The 22,743-nt window shown below is 53.1% G+C and overlaps 1 protein-coding gene, 1 long non-coding RNA gene and 1 pseudogene across 13 annotated transcripts in view; all 3 read right to left on the reverse strand.

The window, feature by feature from the left end:
• Positions 1–844: 844 nt before the first annotated feature.
• Positions 845–6,348, reverse strand: LOC144316921 (uncharacterized). 3 transcript variants are annotated; one of them, XR_013382737.1, is made up of 5 exons: positions 5,519–6,348; positions 5,084–5,206; positions 3,277–4,043; positions 2,266–2,405; positions 845–1,772 (listed from the first exon to the last, which is right to left on the reverse strand). It is a non-coding gene; the product is annotated as an uncharacterized LOC144316921 (long non-coding RNA). The 3 variants fall into 3 exon arrangements; XR_013382736.1 differs by having other exon boundaries at positions 845–2,405; positions 5,519–6,346; XR_013382738.1 differs by lacking the exons at positions 845–1,772; positions 2,266–2,405 and adding an exon at positions 2,571–3,027 and having other exon boundaries at positions 5,519–6,346.
• A 3,989-nt stretch (positions 6,349–10,337) lies between these two features.
• FAM120B (family with sequence similarity 120 member B) overlaps positions 10,338–22,743 on the reverse strand; it is a 90,260-nt gene continuing 77,854 nt past the window's right edge. For 8 of the 10 annotated variants that reach the window (XM_077902680.1, XM_077902678.1, XM_077902675.1 and 5 more), the window contains 2 exons: positions 11,426–11,460; positions 10,338–11,255 (listed from right to left, as the gene is read on the reverse strand). In XM_077902680.1, the coding sequence (XP_077758806.1) occupies positions 10,677–11,255; positions 11,426–11,460 (614 nt within the window). In that variant the 3' untranslated portion in view covers positions 10,338–10,676. Of the gene's footprint in view, positions 11,256–11,425; positions 11,461–12,463; positions 12,566–22,743 lie in introns of all 10 variants that reach the window. The other 2 variants (XR_013382739.1, XM_077902682.1) reach the window with 2 other exon arrangements.
• Positions 14,893–19,880, reverse strand: LOC144316924 (phosphatidylethanolamine-binding protein 1 pseudogene; annotated as a pseudogene).

Below are 22,743 nucleotides of genomic sequence, written 5' to 3' on the forward strand. Positions count from 1 at the left end.
TCTGCTGAGAGCCTGACCCCCCGCCCGAGGCCCGAAGCCCCCCGGCTTGGCCTGAGGAGCCTCGGGGGCGCCTCGCTTCCCAGAGTGGGGGCTGTTTGTGGTGCCCAGAGGACCCAGAGGTGGGCAGTGAGGACGTCACCTGGGGAAGGACGTTGGAGGCCCTGGTGGGAGGCGACGAGGGACACTGGGCCCTGCCCTGCTCCGTCTTCCCTCAGGGCAAGCAGGGCTGGGGGTGGTGCCCGCAGGAGGGGCACCTGCTCCGTGCAGAGCCCCGTGTCCTCTCTGCCTCCTCCAGGCCCCCCGCCCCCGCCCCCTCCGGAAGAGGGGGGGACCCCGTGTCCCCTAAAGTAACGGGGTCTCCTGCAGCGGACGGGGGATCGCGGTGGTTCCGAGGGGCTGGGCTCAGCCTGAGCTGAGCAGAGAAGGGGAGGCAGGTGATGTGGCAGCCGCTGGGCAGCCCCGGTGCCTCCTGCACAAGCCCCGAATGCACACTTGGCGTCAGCAGCAGCTGTCCAGAGATGCCATTAGTGCACGCGTACGGCACACAGCCACGGGCGCACAGGCACAGGTTCACACGCACATTAAGCTCACTGAATTGGCACTTTAACAGCCTAAAGCATTCTCACAATTCCTGAGTTTGAGGATCTGCCGGAAGGGTGGGAGGCGAGCAGAGAACACCGAGGCCCCCGTCGAGGGGCCGCACCGCCCTCATCCCGAGATCGCGGCAACACACCGAACCTCTGGTGCAATACGGTGCTTCGGGCACGAGAGCAGTAGCCGCGCCTCTGCCGGAGTCAGCGAGGTGACCGAGGTGGACGCCGGCCCGCGGGGCCGGCTCCTGGGGCCCCCAGCTGTTTCTGCACCCCGGAGCGGCCGCGGCCTGCAGAGGGCCCTGCTCCTGTCCTCGGGGCAGCAGCTCAGCTGACAAAGCAAGGACTGCGACTCGCCTGTGGTTCCCGGTGCCACCGAGCTGTGCTCCTGCACTGGGGGCTCCACGCGGGGCTCCCTGGGGAAGGAAGAGCCTCGTGCTGCTTGAGGGACTGTTAACCTGCTGCACGGACGTCCTCGCACGGGCCTCCCGTGGCTTGGGTCCTCCTTCCGAGCCGAGGAGACAGGCCCAGGGAGGACGAGTTCCTGGCCGACGGTCACACAGCCAGTCTGCAAGCCGGCCTGTGCAGCGGTCCTGTCGCTGGCCTTCCACGTCCTGACTGTGCTCATCCCGGCAGGTCAGCGCCAGGCTGCTCCCCCACCCGGGCCCTGGCGGGAAGACTGCTCAGAAAGCCGCAGTGGCTGGGGCCCGGGGAGGGGGCAGTGCAGCCCCGGGGCCTGGGCCATCCGAGGGAACCCTGCCGCCCTGGGAGACGTCCCTGCGGTGGCCTCGACGGCCCGGCACCAAGAACGGAGGGAGGACGTGGGTGAGAGGAGTGGTGGGAGGGCGCCCGGCCAGGAAGGACCCAGCACGTGGCCAGCAGGGCTAATGGGGCCACAGCCAGGCCGGTGGGACAAGGCTGCAGAGCGTGTATGCAGGGCCACCAGGCCGTGGCTCCTGTGCCCAAGGCCAGCCCTGCCACCCGCCCTGCGCAGTCCGGCCGAGTCGCCCGCCCCCTTCAGGGGGCACCTCCCGGCGGGAGCTGGGGTCTGCGGGCCATTCCTCCTGGTTGGTCCCATTCTTCGCTCTCCTGAGTCTCTTCCAGATGCCCGGTTTGTGTTCCCTGCACCTCCGGGCCGGCCGCACCCGTCAGCATGTGGGGCTGGGCGGAGGGCACGGGGTCCTGCGGGCGAGGCAGGGGGCCCCAGCACGCGCTGTAACATCGCAGTGTGTTTGCCCCCCGCAGGGGCCGACCTGCTTCCCAGCGCGCGTGTGAACAGCTGTGCCCCCCCCGCGGCCAGCAGCCGAGTCCATCGCCCTGGACGGAGCACAGCTGGGGGGTCGTGCAAGGTGGCGAGGCCTTGTCTCCCTGGGACCGTGACGCAGCACAAGCAGGCTGCCTGCCGGCAACTGAACACAGAAATGGGTGGGGGCATGGGGCACAGGGCACGGGCGTGCAAGGTCTGGGGGCCCGGACACAGCGCCCGGCGCTAGATGGTCAGCGGGTCTGTGCTTGGAAGGCGGCAGGGCCCACCGCCGGGGCTGGGGCCATGGAGCCTGCTGGTGCAGGGACCAGGCGGCCGGGGGGCTCCCAGCAGGGCTCAGTGGGGAGGACACGCGGGGGAGGACATGCGGGGGAGGACATGAGGGGGAGGGAACCACCGCGGCATCCCTACCCCTCAGCCATGGAGTCCAGGAAGCCACAGGAGGGAAGGGCTGGAGCCTGTCCTGGGAGGCTGCCCGGCTGTGGGCACCTGTGCGGCTGCTTGATGCGTGTGCGTGCACGTGTGTGCATCTCTGTGCACACCTGTGCGTGCTGCAGGGGCACGGAGGATGCCCAGGTCACACCGTGGGGTCCCGGGCTCCCCCATGAAGGCACAGAGGCCGTCGGCCTTGGCACAGGGCAAGGCTGGGATGGGTGGCCTGGGCTGCTCCCCGCCCCGCCCCTTACTTCCCCCTCCCACCCCCTCCCGCCCTCAGATCCCCGCACCAGGGGGCCCGTCCTGCTCCAGGTCCTAGGCCCAGTCAGACCCCGATGCCACCTGCGAGAGCTCAGTGGCGCTGAACAGCTGAGCAGCAGGTGCACCAAGGCCCGAGGAGGTTTACGTCGTAAGGAGGAGGGACCCAAGGCTGGGGTTCCGAGCGGCATCTCCCCGGGAACTGACCCTCAGGGAGACAAAGTGCCCTCGGGCCCGGAGCCACCTCCAAGGCGCAGCCCCCGCCCAGTGTCCCCCACGCAGGGCGGCCGGGCAGCGGGTCCGCGGGGAGGAGCCACTGCACAGGCCCAGGAAGCCGCCCACGGTTCGGTTCAATCTCCAATGAACCAACCAGGCCCGGGCCCACAGGTCCTGCCCTGGGGGTGCGTGGGGGGCGTGGGAGGGGCTGCCCCAGGGCACAAGCAAGCAGGGGTCTGCGGTCCGGGGCCTTCGGGTGTGATTCTGTGAAGGACAAAGTGAGGCCTGCGTGGTGGGCGAGGGGCTGTCCGTGTTGCCCCCGCAGGCCCAGGAGCGTCCAGCGCCCAGGGGCAGGGGGTCCCCTCCCGGGCCCACAGGACGCCGGGGTCTGGGGGCCCCTCACCCTCCGCAGGGACCCTGGGGACCATGTGTCAGGGCCGCAGGGTGCAGAAGGAGGGGAAGCCCGGGGCTTGGGTGGTGGAGGGCAAGGGGCCCCCCAGAGGCACTGCCCACCTTTCTTGCAGTGGAGCACCCCGTTCCCTTCTGGCACACTCGTGGCTGTTGGGTCCTGATAAATGGAGTCTCTCCTTCCAGGGGATTCCTAGCGGGCCTTATTTCTGATTTTATACAGCCCCCCAAATTCTCTTACATGTTTGCACATTTCCTTCAGCTGCGTCCCTAGGGGTTTCGTGTGGTTCTGACACTGACACCAAGTCAGCTCCGGGGCCTCAACCCCCCGGGGAGGCAGTGGCACCGCGTGGCTTTCAGGTTGGGACACACCGTCGTGCCATTAAGGACGTGTTTATCAATCACTGTTTCACTGGGGGCATTTTAAAAAGAGAATGAACGTTGAATCCATCCAGTGTTTTGTCAGCATCTGTGGAGATGATCGTGTTCTTCCTTTTTGTTCTATTAAACGGTGGTTTACATCAGTAGGTCTGATATTGGGCTAGTCCTGCTACACTGGAAAAAAACGCTTGGTCACAGTATATGCTCCTTTCCGCACACTGCCAGGTTAGATTTCCACCATTACTTATATATTAGATCAATCGATGCTCTTCTATTTACTGATTTCTTTGTTGTCAAAGTTCTGCTTGCTTCACTGAAACACACTGGAAGTTGAATCAGTATGTTGCACCCTGACACGCGGGACACGGAGTGTCAGTTACACCCCAAAAATAACCGAGGGGAGCTTTCTGCTTCCGTGCTTGGAACAGACGGGGAAGCGGCGCAGCCAGAACCGTACCCACGTGAGCTGGAAATGGGTCTTTGATGTGTGTCTGTTGGAAATGAAAAGATAAATGATACTGAGGGAAAAATTTATATTTTAATAGCAGGAGTTGTGTTTTTGGTAAAATTCCAAGTTTGATTGGCTCCCGGCACGTTTGTTGGTTAATTTGGAAGTTGTTTGGAGGCCAGATTTTAATTCTATTTAAAAAGCATTATTTTATGCTCATAAGCTGCAATAATGGATGACATAGTAAAATGTAATTTAATAAACAACAAAGAGTTTGCTGTATGAAGCTCAGGTTCCTACAAGACAAGGAAGGACTCCCTGCTGGACAAGCACCAGGAGGGCACTGCACATGGACACACACGCGTGCATGTGGACAGCCAGAGGGAACGCAGGCGGACACACACGTGCACGTGTCCATGCCCAGATGGACATGCAGGTGCATATGAATGGGGCCCCAGAGAAGCTGGTGCGATTGGAGTTTGCAGGAGGGTTTGGGAGGACAGACCGCAGGTCACCCCAGGTGTGGGGAGGGGTGAGGGCCACTGCAGAGCTCAGGGTAAAGTGACCGTACGGGGGGAGTGGGGGACACTGAGACCACAGCAGTGACACTGGCCTCCGTGACTGAAGGGACTTTCTAAAATTAGCCACAAATGAGCCCTTAAGACCCTTAAAGGGGACTCCATGAAGTCCGGGGGCGGGGGGAGCAGTGGTGACTCGGGGCCTTCTTGCTTCCAGGCAGGAAGGGCCGTGGGAGGGCGTGGTGAGCTGCTCACTGTGACCCAAGGGGCAGCTCCCCCTCAGCCACGAGATCCCCAGGGACCCCAGGAATCCGCGCCTGAGGCCCAGAGGGCAGGGGGCTCCAGAGCCTGCAGGGGTGCAGCGGCGCCCCCAGACACACGCGCCGCCCTGGCCCAGAGGGAAGGCCCCGAGTCACAGCCCCACGGAAGCTGCTGCCGGGCCCAGGGGACAAGTGGGCTGCCCCTGCGCTGGGTCCAGTTCCCAGGACGCAACAAAGGTTTTGTCTCGCCCCAGACCTCTCACCCCTCGGCAGGTGACCGATGCCTCAGTGGAGGGGACACCTGCCTGCTTTGCGGACGGTCACCCAGGCAGGAAGCGGAGGACTCAGGAGGGCGCCTGCCCCGGGAGCCTCCAGGTGCAGGGAAAGCCCGACGGGCCCTGCCTGGTCAGCTCAACTCCCTGGGGCACCTGCTCACAGGACAAGAGGAGACCGGGCGGGGGGGGGGGGGGGGGGGGGGGGGGGGGGGGCGGGGGGAGAGGGGGGAGGGGCGGGGGAGGGCAAGAAGGGGCAGGAAGGGGCGAGGGAGGGGCGGGAAGCGGCAGGAGAGCGGGAGAAGGGAAGAGGGGAACCTGCCTCTCAGTCCCGCCCCCGCCCTGCCCACCCCCTCCTCTCCAGCCCCGCCCCGCCCCTTCCCAGGCCTCCCTCCCCTTCCCTCCCCTCCCCTCCCCTCCCCGGCCCCCTCCCCCACCACCATTCCGGAGCACAGATAAAAGAGAAACCTGAGCAGGGAATGTTTGTGGTGCCACCGCCAATCAAGGACTCTGTTGCCACGGTAACGGGGACACTTCATCAGCTCGGGAGCAGATGGTCAGTGAGCAACAGGCAGCATATGCTCCGTAAGCCCTGACACGGGCACAGATGGAGGGTGGGCAGGGCTCTCGGCGACGTGTCCCCTCTGCCTCTCGCTGGCTCTGTGCAGGCCGCCAGCGGTGGTGGGGCGCGGGGCCTGGCTCAGGGCTGCACCCGGGGGGCGCACATGCCGCTGCTCCTCGGGGTCCCCACGGGGGGGGGGTGCATGGGCCGCTGCTCCTCGGGGGCCCCACCCGGGGGGCGCACAGGCTGTTTGCTCCTCAGGGTCCGCCCGGAGGGGGGGCACAGGCCACAGCTCCTGGGGCCCCCAATGAGCAGCCCTGCCGCCATCGGGCTGTCTGCGGCTCCCACCTCGTTTCCGTGGCTTTTCCAGAAGAAATCCAACATGTGGAGCATTTTCCAGGCGGGGGCAGAGATGGGCCCAGGGAGGAGAGGCGAGGGCTGAAATGCGACTCACACCAGGGCCACCGGCTCGCACGGGGCCCAGTGATGCTCCTCCCGCGCCCACAAGCCCATTTTAGTCCCTGCATCTGGCTTGGCCCCGTGAAGTGAGGTCGGATCTCAGGCTCCGCCGAGGCGCACAGACCAGCCCACGCTGGTGCACAGTCGGCAGCCGCGCAACTGAAGGTCCCAGAGACACCCTGGGTTCCCGGCCGGCCACCGGGTTGAGGGCTGGGGTCGCACGGTCACTGGGCACAGGGAGGCACCGTGTGTGGCCTGGGCGGGGAGCCCCACCACCAGGCAGGCGGGCACACTCCCCCCCCACCCCCCCCACCCCCCCCCCTCCCCCGTGCACAGGCGCGGAGCCGGGCCTGTGGCTCATCTCTGCGGGTCTGCAGGTTGGGCACATGTCTCACCCGCTGCGAGTGTGCGCAGAGCAGTGCCCACCGGCCCGGCCGCCCGGCTGCTGGGTGTGCCCGATGGTCCAGGGCTCGCTAACTCACTGTTCGCTGGCGTGGCTCTCAGGGCCTGTCCCTGGAGGGGACGTCCTGGGCAGCTTCCTCCCGAGTGGCCCGGGGAGGCCCCGGCGATGCCCCCAAGCTGCTTCCAGGTCAGACACCGCCAGCGACCTGCCAGCAGGAAGTGATCAGAAAGGTCAGGGTAGTTGTCCTTTCCCAGGGCAAATTGGGAGACAACCTCAGTCTGTTTAAAAACAAAGGCCAATGGGCAGCCCGGTGGCTCAGCGGTTTAGCGCCTGCCTTCGTCCCAGGTGGGATCCTGGAGACCCGGGATCGAGTCCCATGTCGGGCTCCCTGCGTGGAGCCTGCTTCCCCTCTGCCTGGGTCTCTGCCTCTCTCTCTGTGTTTCTCATGGATAAATAAATAAAATCTTACAAAACAAAGCAAAAACAAAGGCCGGCCTCCTCCGGAGGCTGCCCCGGGCCACCTGCCAGGTGTGCACAAGGTGCTGGGGGCAGAGGCCACGTCTGTGCTCCCCTGGATTTACCAGCACGGAACAGCTCACAGGAGCCGACAGTCCCTCTGGGTGTTGTCCCTGAGGCTACTTACGTTATAACGTCCACGTCCGCATCCCTCCTGGTTAAGCCAGAACCAGAGGAACAGTCCAGGGAACAGGCCTCGACTCTCCGCGGGTCTGCAGGGGTCTTCGAGGAAGCGGGTGTGCCCCAGGAAATCGTCTGGATGAAAGCAGCGGCTGTGGCATTCGGTGGGTGGTGGCGAGCGGGCTGGGACGCCCCATGACCCTGGGGCCTCGCCGCGACACCACGAGGGCAGGACGACGGGTGGGCTTCCGGGGGTCTCCCGCCCTCTGTGGTCTGCAGGAAGCCCACCTCCTGCACCCACGGGCAGGGTGACAGTGTGGACGGCACTCGGGGGCCACCGCGGTGGGGACGGAGGGCACAGAACACCGCTTCTCTCCACGTGCACTTTGAGAATCAAAGGCAGGAACTCCCTGGCCCTACGCGTGCCAAGCGAGTCAACTGTGTCCCGGGCTGACGGGCCTTCTGAGGCCCTACAGGAAGGGCTACGGGTTCCAAGGTGTGTGTGGAGGACGTTTGTATTTCTGCTCGTCTCCACTGCTCTCGGTCTTGAGGGCCAGGCAGGGTGGGCCTGGGGCGATGGCCTCTGAGGAGCCCTTCTGTCACTTAAGAGCTGAGTGTCCCAGACACCCCTCCCCTCCAAGCTGCGCCACCACCGCCTGGGAGCCCTCCAGGGAAGCAGGACCCAGGCGTGAGGCCCAGAACTGGGCGGTCACAGAGGCTGCTGGCACAGGACACCCTGAGCGCCCCCCCCACCGTCCAAGTCGTCTGGATGACCATGCGGACGGACAGAAGGCTGCTGTGCCCGGGGTCTGTGGAGGCGCCGTGGGGCTTCCGCTCCCAGGTCTCGGGATGGCACCTGGCTGGCTAACCGCCTTCCTGCGGCTCAGAAACACCTTTATGTTGTAATCTTTGTTCTCTCTTTTGGGCTTTGGAATTTTCGGTGACTATTATAGGTCTGGGGTGAGTCAGGAGCATACAGTAGGCGCTCAGGAAACAATGACCAAATTCCGTCCTTGGTGCTGATCACATAAGACCAGAAGGTGGGGGGGCCTTTCTTTGCGCCAGAGCAACCACACATTTTTCTTTGGTTTCCTAGCAAACGCCGCAGCCCTGACTGCAGGTGCCCGAGCCGGTCACCGTGGCTGTGACGAGCCAGGGGCTGCCCCACGAGGCCCCCACGCGGCCCCCACGTGGCACGCAGTCGTTGCTCAATCAGCGCGAGTGAGCGGAGCCACGACTCAGGGGTCCCAGGAGCCCCGGGAAGACGGCCCGACTACTGGGGGCCCCGGCGTTGGAAAGGCTAAGCTCGAGGGGGGTCAGACCACACAACACGAGCACAGATTCCTGCATAAGGGCATCGGGCGGGACGTGGCCGCCGGGAAGGATGGTCTGCGCCCGCCCCGCTGGCCAGACACCGCCGGGCCCTCCTGGGGCGCAGGTTGGCGGCCGCTGGGCACGTCCCTCCCGGCTGCAGGAGTCTTCGCAGGAGGCCAAGTGCTGGCGGGCCCGGGTCTGGCGGCCACGAGGGACGGTCCCTGGGTGCCCCTGGTCGCGCCGCGCCCCGGGCCACACGCTCCTTCCCGCGATGCGCAGGGCCTCCAGGGGGGCCCACGCCCGCTCCCGGTCTGTGCCGCCCCAGACCCTGGCGCCCCAGGAGGCCGCCTCTCCCTCGGCCCCCGCGGGCCCTGCACACGATCCCCCTGGGAGTCTCCCTCTGGGCGATCGCCGGCCACCCGTGTGGGTGCTGCCCGCGGGAAGGCCGCACAGCTGGGGTGCTGCTGCTGGGGGCCGCCGTGCAAGAGCCCAGGGTGCTAGGGCTCCCCATGGCCTCCAGGCTACTGGGGGCCCCGGGCCACACAGAGCCCCCGGCCTCCCCCCGTCGCCCCCGCACAAGTCCTGACGGACAAGGGGCCCAGCGGCCAGTGAGCGTCCCAGCGCCCAGTTCCTGGGGCCCCAGGGCTGTTAGCTGAGCACCGCGGGGGGTGACCTCTCCCACCCCACTTCGGGGTGCGGGACACGCGGCCACCCCTCACTGCCCTCGGCAAGGGATCTGGGGTGTTCCCGGGAGGGGGTGTGTGTGTTCCCGGGACAGGGGGTGTTCCTGGGATCGGGGTGCAGTGCGCTGGGGCTCGTCACCTGCTCTGCGAGGGCGGGTAGAGCTTATTTCTGCGGCTGACTCTCCTAACGTCCCCTCAACAAGTGCCGGGCTTTCCCGATGTGGGTACGCGGGGGGCTGTGGCTTGAAGCACTCGGTCCAATAAATAGATCGGCGGCTTAATGTACTAGAATTATTTTGCTTTTCCCATATTTTAAAGCTACAGGCACCGAGACAAGGGAGCGTGTGTCTCAAGCCATTTTGCGGGAACTTGGGGATTGAAGGCTGACCGGACACGGGACACCGGATGCCAGGGGCCGCCTGGGCACCAGGAGCAGAGCTCAGGTCCGTGTCATGCAGAATGGGGCAAGGAGACAAGGTGCACCAACAGCTAGCGAGAAAACAGAGTCCCCATGTGTTCCTAGAAGACATTCCTGGTCCCTGTTGGGTTCTATTAAAAGCTTGTAGGGGGATCCCTGGGTGGCGCAGCGGTTTAGCGTCTGTCTTCGGCCCAGGGCGCGATCCTGGAGACCCAGGATCGAATCCCATGTCGGGCTCCCGGTGCATGGAGCCTGCTTCTCCCTCTGCCTGTGTCTCTGCCTCCCTCTCTCTCTCTCTGTGTGGCTATCATAAATAAATAAAATAAAAATAAAAAATAAAAAAATAAAAGCTTGTAGGGTTGTTGCCCCCCACACGGACCCTCCACTGGAGGGCGAAGGGCACTGAGGGCACAGAGACGTATGTGCCTGAATGTGAAGCTGAGGCCAGTGTGCCCTTGGGGGTCCCGCAGGGTCGTGGGGACCGAGACACGGTCAGGATGCATCAGGTGCCACAGGGCCTCTGACCTCTGCCTCTCCAGGCCTCCGGGAGGGGCTCCTGGGGACACCACACGCAAGTGAAGACCAATCTGTTTCCCGCGGCTGCGTCTGGTCTCCAGTGGGGTGCCCGGGGAGCCACACCCGATGCGCCGCAGGGTCAGGGACCGGGCGTGCTCTCGGGGCTGCCATGGGCCCGTGGTGATGGGCACGGGGAGGGTGTCCACCTGCCCGGCTTGTGGGGGGCCCTGTCCCCGGGCACAGGGCTGGCCAGCCCACCGGGAGCTGCTGGGGACAGTGGAAACACCACTACCTGCTTCATCATCTACTTCCATTTTATTTACAGGACATCGGGGGATGAAAGCTGCACTGAGGAGCCTGACGCATGTGCGGGCAGCTACGGAGCCGTGCAGGAGCAGCGGCGGCGACTTGGGTTCCCAGGGGACTCAGCGAGGCCCCCTATGTGGAGACCCAGGTGCCGGGCCCAGGGAGCGGGGGCTGGCCTTCGCGGGCCGCCGGAGGCCTCTCCCGGGGCAGGACGCTGACGGAGGTGCAAGCAGAGGGCAGGACAAAGGAGCGGGTCTCCACTGTCGCGGCCACAGCAGACGAGCCACTGATACGTGGCAGAGACCACAAGCGCGAGTCACAGGTCAGCATCAACACAAAAGGGGAGCAGAGCCGAGGACACTGTCGGCATGCTGGCCGCCTCCTTCGTGCACAGAAGTGAGCACGGGAGACGGGGCCGCGCGTCCCAGTCCTGCACGAGCCACCGGGCCGGCGCCGCTTGCTCCAGATCTCGCTCCGTCCCTGGCACAAACAGTACGCCACCCGTCGTGCCCGTTCCCCAGGCGGCACTTCCGAGCCACCTGAACGAGGAACAGGCCCCTGTGCTGCGCCCCGACAGCCCCGAGAACTTTCCCAAGGGCCTGCCTGGACCGCCCAGAAAATAACTTGCTAAAACTTGCGCAAGGGACACAAGGGCAGCAGCTCGAAGACACGGGGTCTGAGGGCAGGCGGGCAAGCCCAGGCCAGGCTGTGGCCCCCAGGAGCTGCCGCGGCCCGGCTGACACTGGGCCATCGTTTCTCGCTCTCTGCACAGGTGTCCACGTTGGCTGACGGTCAGAAGGTGGGATGGTCCACACAGGCGTGCGTCTGGGCAGGGCAGGCGCCGTCTTGCTTGCCCTGGGCTCCACCTGGCGGCCTGCTTTCCGGGGCCGTCCCTGCCCCGCTGCTGTGCCCACGGCCCCGCGGAGGCCTGTGCAGACCCACCACCCCCGTGCCGAGCGCCCGTTAGTGTAAGGTACGGCGCTCTCTTATTCGGAGTCTTGGTTGTAGGTAAGCAAGGTCACTGGCTCGATGCTCAGCGTCCACGCTTCGGAAGGGTCTCTCTCCGGCCTGAGCGTCCGTCCTCCTCCCGCAGGCGGGCGTCAGTTGGACCACCTGCAACACAAGTGTCGTGTGAGCGTCCCTGCCAAGTGCTTCCTGCACGTCAGCTCATAGCGGGGGGGGGGGGGGGGGGGGGGGGCAGGGGGCGGACCAGTCCCCCGTCCCCAGGAGGGCAGGAGCGGCCGGGGTGTGCGTGCCTGTGCACATGTGCGGCCCATTTGTGGGAGAGGAGACTGTGTGTCCCATGGGTGTCCCCCGCCTGATTCCACAATGAGCTGAGGGCACACCCTGAACTGAATGGAGGATGGTGGGTCGCTGCTGATCGTTAAAGCCAAAGGTCACAGGTGCAGCCACGAAGCCCTGTCCTGATGCCACCGACCGACCGTGTGCCCCCCCCACCCATGCACTCACTCACGTGGCCCCGAGTGCTGGCGCCCTCCACATTCTGGGGTCGTTCCCGCTCCCAGGACCCAGGGCACCGTGCTCCTGGCCTCTCCAGGCCCGCTGCGTGGTCTTGCTGAGATCGCCCCTTCCCACAAGTGGTGTGCAGGGCCTCAGCACGGCAGCACGTGCTCCCTGCGGGCCTGCACGGTGCAGGATGCTGCATGTGCACCCCTCCCTGACCCGGGGGGACTGACGCAACCCTCGGGGGTGCCGTCCCACAGGCCGCGGGGCAGGAGCAGAGCCATGGCCAGCACTGGCTCCGTGACGTCACACCCCAAGGTGCAGACACGGGCAGGCAGGGGCCTGGGTGGCGCCCGTCCCCCCCCCCCCCCCCCCCCCCCGCCTCGTCCCTCGGGTTGTGGCCATCCCTGCTGAGGACACTGGCCTTGGCCCGTCGCCGGCCGGGCCCCTGCCCCCTTCTCCAGGCGTACTCCTCCGAGTAAGGAGCTGGGTCACCGTGCCCCTCGGGAGCCCTCGGGGGCGGCTCCACCCCCCACGCTGTCTTATTTCATTTACCATAATACCCCTGGGTCCACCCCTGCTGCTGCCAGTGGAGACCCTTCGTGTTACAGCTGAGCATCCTCCCTGTGAACACGTACCACACCCTCCTCACCGTTCATCTGTGGCGGGCAGCACTTGGGTTCTTTCCAGAACTTGGCTACTGTCCGTACTGCGGTGACCATGGGGATGCACACGTCTTTCTCAAATAGTGTTCCTGTTTTGTGTAAGCACCCAGGAAGAGAACTACTGGATCATATGACATTCCTATTTTTATTTTTTGGGGGGACCTCCATACTGTTTCCCACAGTGGCTGCACCAAATCACATCCCCCCAACACCGCACGAGGGTTCCTTCTAATTCCCATCCGTGCCATCACTTGTTACCTCTTGCCTTTTGGATTTTACCCATTCTAACAGATACAAGGTGATACCTCATCGTGGTTCTGATTGTATTTCCAGATGATTGGTGATGCTGAGCATCTGTTCATGTATCTGTTGGCCATTTGTATGTCTTCTTTGGGAAAGTGTCTAATTCAGGTCCTCTGCTCAGTTTTAAATTAGATTATTTGGAGGTTTTTTGGTGTTGAGTTGTGTAAGTTCTTTGTACATTTTGGATATGAGTATCAGATCATTTGCAAATATCTTCTACTCAATAGGTTGCCTTTTTGTTTTGTTGATGGTTTTCTTCACTGTACAAAATCTTATTTTGGTGTAGTCTCAATTGTTTATTTTTGCTTTTATTTCCCTTGCCTGAGGACACCTATTTAGAAAAACATTTCTATGGCTGATATTGAAGAGATTACTGCCTAGGTTTTCTTCTATAAGTTTGATGGTTTCAGGTCTCACAGGTCTTTAGTCCATTTTCAGTTTATTTTTGTGCATGGTGTAAGAAAGTGGTCCAGTTTCATCCTTTTACAAGTGACCAGTTTTCCTAATGCCATTTATTGAAAAGACTTTTTCTCATTGTATTTTTCCCTTTGTCATAGATTAACTGGCCATATAACTGTGCGTTTATTTCTGGGCTATTTTGTTCCATCGATCCATCTGTCCATTTTTGTGCCACGGTCATACTATTCTGATTATTATACCTTTGTAGTATATCTGGAAATCTGGGGTTGTGATACCTCCAACATTGCACCTCTTTCTCAAGATTGCTTTGGCTATTCAGGATCTTTTGTGGTTCTGTATAAATTTTAATACTATTTTTTCTAGTTGTGTAAAAAAATGCTATTGGTATTTTAATAGGGAAAATTGAACCTGTAGACCTTAAAGCGGTATTAATTCTTCCAATCCATGAGCACAGCATATCATTCCATTTGTTTGTATCTTCTTCAATTTCTTTCATTAGTGTTTTATAGTTTTCAGAGTGTAGGTCTTTCAACCCCTTCATTAAAACCATTTATTCCTAGACATTTTATTCTTCTGGATGCAATTGTAAATAGAACTTTTTTCTTGATTTCTCTTTTTTTCTATTTCATTATTACTGTATGCAACAGAATTTTGTACGTTCATTTTGTGTTCTGCAACTTTACTGAATTTACTTACTAGGTCAGAAAGTTTTTGGTGGAATCTTTAGGTTTTTCTATGTAGAACACGTGGTCTGCAAATACTGACAGTTTTACTACTTCCTTACCAAAGTGTATGCCTTTTATTTCTTTCTGTTGTCTAATTGTTGTGGTTAGGATTTCTAGTACTTTGTTGAATAAAAGTTGCAAAACCAGACATCCTGTCTTGATGTTAGGAGAAAAGCTCTGTTTTCACCACTGAGTATGACGTTAGCAGTGGGTTTGTCACATATGGACTTTATTATGGTGATGTTCCCTAAAGACTCACTTTGTTGAGTTTTTATCATGAAGAGATGTTGAATGTTGTCAAAAGTTTTTCTCTGCATCTAGTGAGAAGATCATATGATTTTTGTTTTGTTAATGTGATACATTGTGTGTTTACTGATTTGTGGATATTGAACCATCTTTGCATCCCTGAAATAAATCCCATTTGACTGTGCTGAATGATACTTTTTTTTTTAAAGATTTTATTTATTCATGAGACACAGAGAGAGAGAGAGAGAGAGAGAGAGGCAGAGACACAGGCATCAGGCTCCCTGCAGGGAGCCCAATGCAGGACTAGATCCCAGGACCCCGGGATCACGCCCTGGGCCGAGGGCGGACGCTCAACCACTGAGCCCCCCAGCTGTCCCTAAATGATCCTTTTAACATATTGTTAAGTTCAGTTTGCTAATATCTTGTTGAGAATTTTTTCATCTAGGAAAACTGGCCTACAGTTTACAGTTCATCAGGAATACTGGCCTACAGTTTTCTTTTTTTGTAATGTCTTTGTCTGGTTTTGGTATAAGGATAATGGTATAAGGATAATGCTGGACTCATAAAAATGTATTTGAAACCTTTCTTTTATTTTATTTTTCGAATAGTTTGAGAAAAATAGTCATTAACTCTTCTTTAAATGAGTGACAGAATGCATCTCTGGATTCCGTCAATTCACCTGGTCCTGCACTTTTGTTTAAAGGGGGTTTTTTGATTACCAATTCAATTTTGTTACTAATAACTGGTCTGTTCAGATTTTCTTTCTTACTGATTCAATTTGGAAGATTTATGTTTCTAGGAATGTAACCATTTCTTGTAGGTTGTTCAATATGTTGGCATAAAAAATTTTAATACTATTCTCTTATAACTCGTATTTTTGTGGTGTCAGTTATTACTTCTACTTCATTTCTGATTTTATTTGGATCCTCTCCTTTTCTTGATAAATCTGGCCAAAGGTTATCTCTTAAGAACCAGCTCTCAGTTTCACTGATCTTTTCTGGAGTTTATTTTTAGTCTCTATTTATTTTCACTCTGATCTTTATTATTTCTTTCCTTCTCCTAAGTCCAGAATTTCTTCTTTTTCTAGTTCCTTTAGGTGTTAGGTTAGCCTGATTTTCCTTGTTTCTTGATGTGGGTCTGTATTGCTATAAGTTCCCCTCTCAGAATTGCTTGTGCAACATCCCAAAAACTTAGGACCATTATGTTTCATTTTCATTTGTCTCCATGTATTTTTTTATTTCCTTTTTGATTTTTTGTTGACCCACTGGTTGCTTAGTATCATATTGTTTAACCTCCACATGTTTGTTTTTGTCCAGTTTTTTCCCCTTGTCATCGACATCTAGTTTCATACCACTGTGGGTGGAAAAGATGCTTGACATGATTTTTAATCTTTTAAAATTTATTGAGACTTGTTCTATGGCCTAACATGCGATTTATCCTGGAGAATGTTCCATTGGCACTTGAAAATAATGTGTATTTTGCTTTTGGATGAAATGTTCTGTTTTATCTGTGAAGTCCATCTGGTCTAATGTGCCATTCAAAGAAAGGTTTCCTTATTGATTTTCTGCCTGGATGATCTATCCATGATGTGAGTGGGGTGTTAAAGCCCCCTACCATTATTGTAGTACTGTCCACTTCTCCTCTCACGTGTTAGTATGTGGTTTATGTATTTAGGTGCTCTAATGTTCACCATATAACTATTTACAATTGTTATACCCTCTTGTTGAATTGATCCCTTTATCGTTATGTAATGCCCTTCCTTTGTTTGTTACAGTCCTTGTTTTAAAGTTAATTTTTCCCAAGTACTGCTACCTCAATTTTTTTTTTCACTTTCATTCTCATGGAATATCTTTATCCGTCTCTTCACTTTCAGTCTGCATGTGTCTTTAGATGGAAGGGAGTCCTTGTAGGCAGCATATAGATGGGTCTTGTTTTTATCCATTCCATCACTTTGTGTCTTTTAATAGGAGAATTTAGACCATTTACATTAAAAACTTATTTATACATTATGTACTCATTGCCATTTTGTTGTTTTCAGGTTGTTTTTGCAGTGTTTTCCTGGTTCTTCTCTTGCTCTCTCTACTTGTGACTGATGACTTTCTTTACTGTTAGTCTTGTTTTTATCTTCACTTTTTGTATATCTATTATAAATTTTTGGTTTGTAGTTACCACAAGGTTCACATATACCATCCTCAGTATATAGGAGTTTATATTACATTGGTTACTTATATCCAAATACATTCTAAAAGAACTTTATTTTTACTCCTCCTCCAGGCTTTATGTGTATGTTGTCATATTTTATATCTCTTTGTGAGTCCCCTTTCCTTTCATAATTTTCTCACTTCTAATCAGAACTGTTTCTTTTCCACTTAAAGAAGTCCCTTTAACATTTCCTGTAAGGCCAGTTTAGTAGTGATGGACTCCTTTAACTTGTTTGTCTGGGAAACTCTCTCTCTTCTTCTATTCTGAATGACAGTCTTGTTGGATAAAGTATTTTTGGTTGCAGTTTTTTTTTTTGTTTTTGTTTTTGTTTTTTAACTTTTAACACTTTGACTATAGCATGCCACTCCCTTCTGGTTTGCAAAGTTTCTACTGAAAATCAGCCAACAGTCTTATGGGGTTTCCCTAGTATGTAACTAGTTGCTTCCATTGCTGCTTTTAAAACTCTCCTTATTTTTAACCTTTACCATATTATTTATTGTGTGTTGTAGTGGGCCTCTTTGGATACATTCTATTTGGAACTCTGTGATTCCTGAACCTTGATGTCTGCTTCCTTCCCCAGGTTAGGGCAGTTTTCAATTATTTAACTTCTCTGACCCTTGTTTTAAAAAATAAATTTATTTTTTATTGGTGTTCAATTTGCCCACATATAGCATAACACCCAGTGCTCATCCCATCAAGTGCCCCCCTCAGTGCCCATCACCCAGTCACTCCCACCCCCTGCCCACCTCCCTATCACCCCTAGTTCGTTTCCCAGAGTTAGGAGTCTCTCATGTTCCATCTCCCTTTCTGATATTTCCCACTCATTTTTTTCTCCTTTCCCTTTTATTCCCTTTCACTATTTTTTATATTCCCCAAATGAAAGAGACCATAAAATGTTTGTCCTTCTCCGATTGACTTATTTCACTCAGCATAATACCCTCCAGTTCCATCCACGTCGAAGCAAATGGTGGGTATTTGTCATTTCTAATGACTAATATTGTACACATAGACCACAGCTTCTTTATCCATTCGTCTTTCGATGGACACTGAGGCTCCTTCCAATAGTTTGGCTATTGTTCTCTGACCCTTTCTTACTGTCTTTCCTTCTAGACTCCTATAATGAAAATATTTGTTTGATGTTGTTCCAAAAGATCTTTTAAGCTATCCTCATTTAAAAATTTTCTTTCTGTTCAACTTGGGTGCTTTCCATTTCCCTTATCTTCCAGATTGCTGATCTGTTCTGCATCTTCCAATCTGCAGCCGATTCCCACTAGTATGTTTTTCATTTCAGTTACTGTATTCTTCAACTGTTTTTTTTTTTTCTATCTCTTGTTGAAGTTCTCACTTAGTTCATCCACTGTTTTGTACAGTCCAGTGAGCATCTTTAAGCCATTACTCTGAACTCTTTATTGGGTATATTGCTTATCTCTTTACATGTGCAATCTACTTATGTCTGTGAATCTAAAGTGAATCTCTCATAGAGAACCTATGTCAGATTTTTAAAAAATCTCTTCTGCCAAACTCTTTGGACTAGAGAGTTTAATAAATTTAAAATTCAATAGCATACACAAACTCTGCTCTGAGGTTTCTCAAAAAATTTAAAATAAAGCTACCTTATGACCCAGCACTACACTACTAGGTGTTTATCCAAAGGATATAAACATAGTGATTTGGAGGGGCACTTGCACCCCAATGTTCATAGCAGCAGTGTCCATAATAGCCAAACTGTGGAGAAGCCCACATGTCCATTGACAAACTGAAGGTCCCTGGAGCAGAGAGGGGATGGTGGATGGGTTAACTGGGTGATGGGCATTAAGGAGGGCACTTGATGTAATGAGCACTGGGTGTTATATGTAACTGTTGAATCACTGAATTTTACCTCTGAAACTAATAATACATTCTATGTTAATTAAATTGAATTTAAATAAAAAAATTTAAAAAGTCCCAAAACTCTGCTCTTGAGTCTTCAGCTCCATGCTGACCTGTTACTGAAGTCACAATTTGCATTTTTTATACACTGTATGCCCAATAACATATAATAAAAATTGAATTTTTATGTGTTTGTCTTTCAAATCATGTAGAAAATAAAAGGTGTAATAATAGACCAAAATTGCAATATTGGCTTTGTAAGTACACATGCATTTATCTTGTGTGTCCTTTCATTTTATCCTGAAGGTTACCCTTTAGTACCTCTTGCATGGCAGGTCTTATGGTAATGACTTCCTTTACTTTATGTTTATCAGAGAATGTCCTTATTTCCCCTTCATTTTTTTCATCCACAAGTTTTTATTTTTATTCAACTATAAGCAAACAGCAAAACTAACACAACATTTAATTTCAGATTGGCTTTTCTTACACAGATGAAGAGTGACCAGGTTAAGAGGCACAGACTTCAGGATTTCTGACCCCTTCTCACCCAGCCCTGCAGCTCATCTAGAAGGCCACACCTTACCCACAAAGTGACTCCCTATTGCTTTTACCAGTACTGACGAGACCCCGCCCCCCACCTGCCTGTAACCAGTCTGAGAGGTACCAGCTCTCTACAGTGGTCTCGGGAAGAGACATAGCCATGAAAACACGATGCACAAGTGCTGTCACATGCACAATTCTGGTCTCAAGCTCACAAGGGCAGAGGCAATTAATCTTTTTTTTTTTTTTAATGGCCCTTAAAGATCCTTTGATGTCCTGCTCCATTACTGCAGATCTAGTCTTTTTACCTGAATTTTTTCTTTAAATTCTTGGTCGCTATTCTTATGTTAACAATTTGATGACCACATCCTAGTACCAAAATATACCCCCAAATGGAGTTCAAATTTTATCAAAACATAAACTGGGGTGTGACCATCTAGGGTTGTAAAGAACAGGCATAAGGAAAAGTCTTATCTCATTATCTCATTAATGCTCAGGCCTCGCCTGTGAGAATGGGTATCAGTTGAGGACACTGCTTGAGATTTCTGGGACAGCCTCTGTCTCCTGGCATTCACCTTCTGCCCAGATAGCTGCTCAGAGTTTGGGCACACAGTCGTCCCATTCAGCCTGATAACACATGCCAGTCACCAGGGACCTGAGCTTGTACTTTTTGCAGAAAGAAGCCATTTTGAATTTGCCATGGTGGTCTCCAGGTCAGTTGCTGAGAATGCACTCTCATGCTTCAGTGACCCATTCTGCTCATAAAGCAACCTTGGGAGGCCCAGGGCCAACATAACTGGAGAGAACTGTGCTGCTGCTGCTATCGTTGACCTTCATGTTGACCACCAGGAAATGAGGCCATTCCTTGTATTTGGGGTCCTGCCTGCTGGGAGCATCCAGATCTGCCGTGACCTGGATCAAGGCCATCCCATGCAACACTGGTGGGCTGGTTCTTAACCTGGGTGGGCAGCAGCACTTTGCCCAGTTCATTGACCTCTGCCCCAGTGTATTTGCTCTGCAGCAGATGCTGTGACTGCTCGTTCATTTCCTGCAGGCTCAAAGGCCCGACCACTTGCTGAGGTCCACCAGCATCGTGGGGCTGAGTTGGGCATTCCCCAGGGCAGTCACAGGAGGTAAGGTACAGGGCTGTAGCACCAACTCTGAGTGATCCACAAACTGTCTCCCTCATTTTTGAAGGACAGTTTGGCCAGATATTGAACTTTCAGTAGGAAGTTTTTTTTCTTTCAGCACTTTGTATCAACCCACTGCCTTCTGGCCTATGAGGTTTTGGATAATAAGTTTATTGAAGATCTGTTGTATCTCGAGTAACTTCTCTCTTGGTGCTTTCAAGATTCTGTCTTTATCTCTGGCCCTTGATAGTTTGATTATGATGTATTTTGGTGTGGGTTGAATTTTTTCTATTTAGTTTGTTGAGCTTCCTGGATTTGTAGGTTCATGTCTCTCATCAAATTCAGCAAGTATTCAGCCATCATTTCCTCAGATATTCTTTTTACCTTTATCTTCTCATTCTGAGACTCACAATGCATATGTTGGTTTGCTTGCTGGTACTATGCAAGTCCCTAAAACTCTGTTCACTTTTCTCGGTTCACCATTCTTTTTGTTTCTCAGGCTTAATAACTTCAATTGCCCCATCTTCTAGTTCACGATTCTTTCTCTGCCCACTCAAAGCTGCTTTTGAACCCCTCTAGAAAATATTTCATTTCAGTCATTATACCTTTCAGCTCCAGAAATCTTTTCAATTTTTATAATCTTTGTATCTCTTGATTTTCTCAGTTTGTTCCTTGTTTTCTTCTGTTTATGTCTTTAGATCTTTGAGCATCTTTAAGTCTTATCTATTAAATATGACATCTGGGCTTCCTCAGGGACAGTTTCTGTCCTCTTACTTTGTCCCTCTGAATGGGCCATGCTTACATATTTCTTTGTATGCCTTATGATTTTTGTTGTTGCTGCAAACTGGACATTATAAAAATTGAATCATACTGTTCTACCTCTGGAAATCAGATTCTCCCCATCTCATAGTGTTTGCGGTTTATTGTTGTCTCTGCTGGAGATCAGCCTGAGGGGAAAGCCTCAGGTCTTCTCACATCTTTTCTGAGCCTCCACCATTCCCTGGCCAAGCATGGTGGTTTTTTAAAGTCCCCTGCATGTGCAGTTGTTTTTGAATGTCCTGATTCTTAAGTGTCTGGCTCCCAAAAAAGCAAGAAGTTGGGGGAAGGATGCCCATTCACATGTGCTGCCCCATTCAATGCTATGAAAGATATGTCAACCAGTGGAGGTTGGAACAATGGTGGCCAGACTCTCTGCTTGCATCTCAGCAATCAAAAACAGCAACCACTACACAGAAGCCTGATATTTAGACAAGGTCCTCATTGTTCACCCTGGCTCCAGCAAGGTACCCTCGGAATGTGTGCATGGCTGTCTGCCATGGGGCTGGAGGATGGGCAGCCAAAAATGATGGAAATTAACCACAATTTACCAGCCACACTATCCCCAGGGAACTGCAAGCCTTCAGGCTCCAGACTGTTCCAAAAAGGCTCCTTTAGACAGCTTCTGGCAGTACAATTGTTGTGCAGGTGGAGAGATGGATTTCTAGTGCTTACTATGCCCTATCTACACTGATGGCTGCCCTCTCACTAATTTTTTAATGTAGTACTGTTATTATGCTTTCTAGAAGTGATTTTGATTACCTTAATAAATATTTAGAATAGTGGATTAAATTCCAAGTGAAATATTTTTGCTTTTTATTTTTCTGTTGTTGATTTCTGGTTATTTTCTTGTGTATTGAAAATATAGCATTGTGATTTCTACTTTTCACTAAATTGGTTGGGATTTACTTTGGAGCCAAATACATGGTTAGATTTTTGAACTGTCCATTTGTGGAAAATAAGGTAAACAAAATTACATATACTGCTCTGTATATTTCTATCAGAATAAACTTGTTAGTGGACTTGTTCAAGTATATGTCACTATTTCTGGTCTATTTGATCTGCTCATTTCTGAACAGTCCCTATCCCTGGGTCTATTTCTCCTTGCATTTTGCCTAATGACATCGGTGCACAAAGAGTATGACAGACGTTTACATATCTATCATTTATTCATCCAACCATCCACCCACCCATCCATCATCAAATCTACCTTCATCCAGCATATATCCCTATATTTTACACACATATAAACTTATTACTCTAAAAACATCAAGATTTATTTTAATTCTATCCCCTCTTTATAACAAGATACAAAACTTTTAAGTTTACTTTTTCTTTTTATCTTATTTTAAGCAAAGTTTGCCTTTTCTTTTCTTTTTAACTTGTTCCCCAGAACCAGTCCTCACTTTCCTTGTGATGATCTGGGATTTTAGTCAATTGTGTTTGCATATTTGCTTTCTTACAGTTAATAACTGTTTAGCAATAACCACATTTTATTAATTTCTTTGTTCAATACTGTTTCTTATAGCCCACGAATTCATGTTTGATGAAGTGCTCCTTTTGCTAGAGTATACCTATTTTCTTTTGTAAAGGATCTGTGAGTCAGACTTTTCGGATTCGTGAAAATGTGTTAATTTTTCCTCTTATGCTAGAATGCTAATTTGGCTGACTATAGGTTTCTGGACTCAAAATTATTTTTCTAAAAAGGAAAACAAAGGAATAATGTGATTTCTGGAGAGGGTTCTGTGAGGTGGGATAATGTAGCTGATGCTCAACAGTAAGGGGGGCCTGTATCTTGAAGCAGTGATGGGGGGCTGAGTACAGCTGCGCCTTGTCTCAGGCTGAGAGCATGGCCTGTCTGTCCATATGAGTAGGTGAGAAAATAGATACTACCTTTGTTATTATGGATTTGTCCACTTCTCCTGGTATTTGGTTATGAATCTAGATGGTGCATAGATGCTTGGGGGGGGAGAACAAATGTGGCTACAGGAATGTACAGAAAGCAAAGCTGTCAGC

This window comes from Canis aureus, chromosome 7, assembly GCF_053574225.1.
Source record: "Canis aureus isolate CA01 chromosome 7, VMU_Caureus_v.1.0, whole genome shotgun sequence".
NCBI lineage: Eukaryota > Metazoa > Chordata > Mammalia > Carnivora > Canidae > Canis > Canis aureus.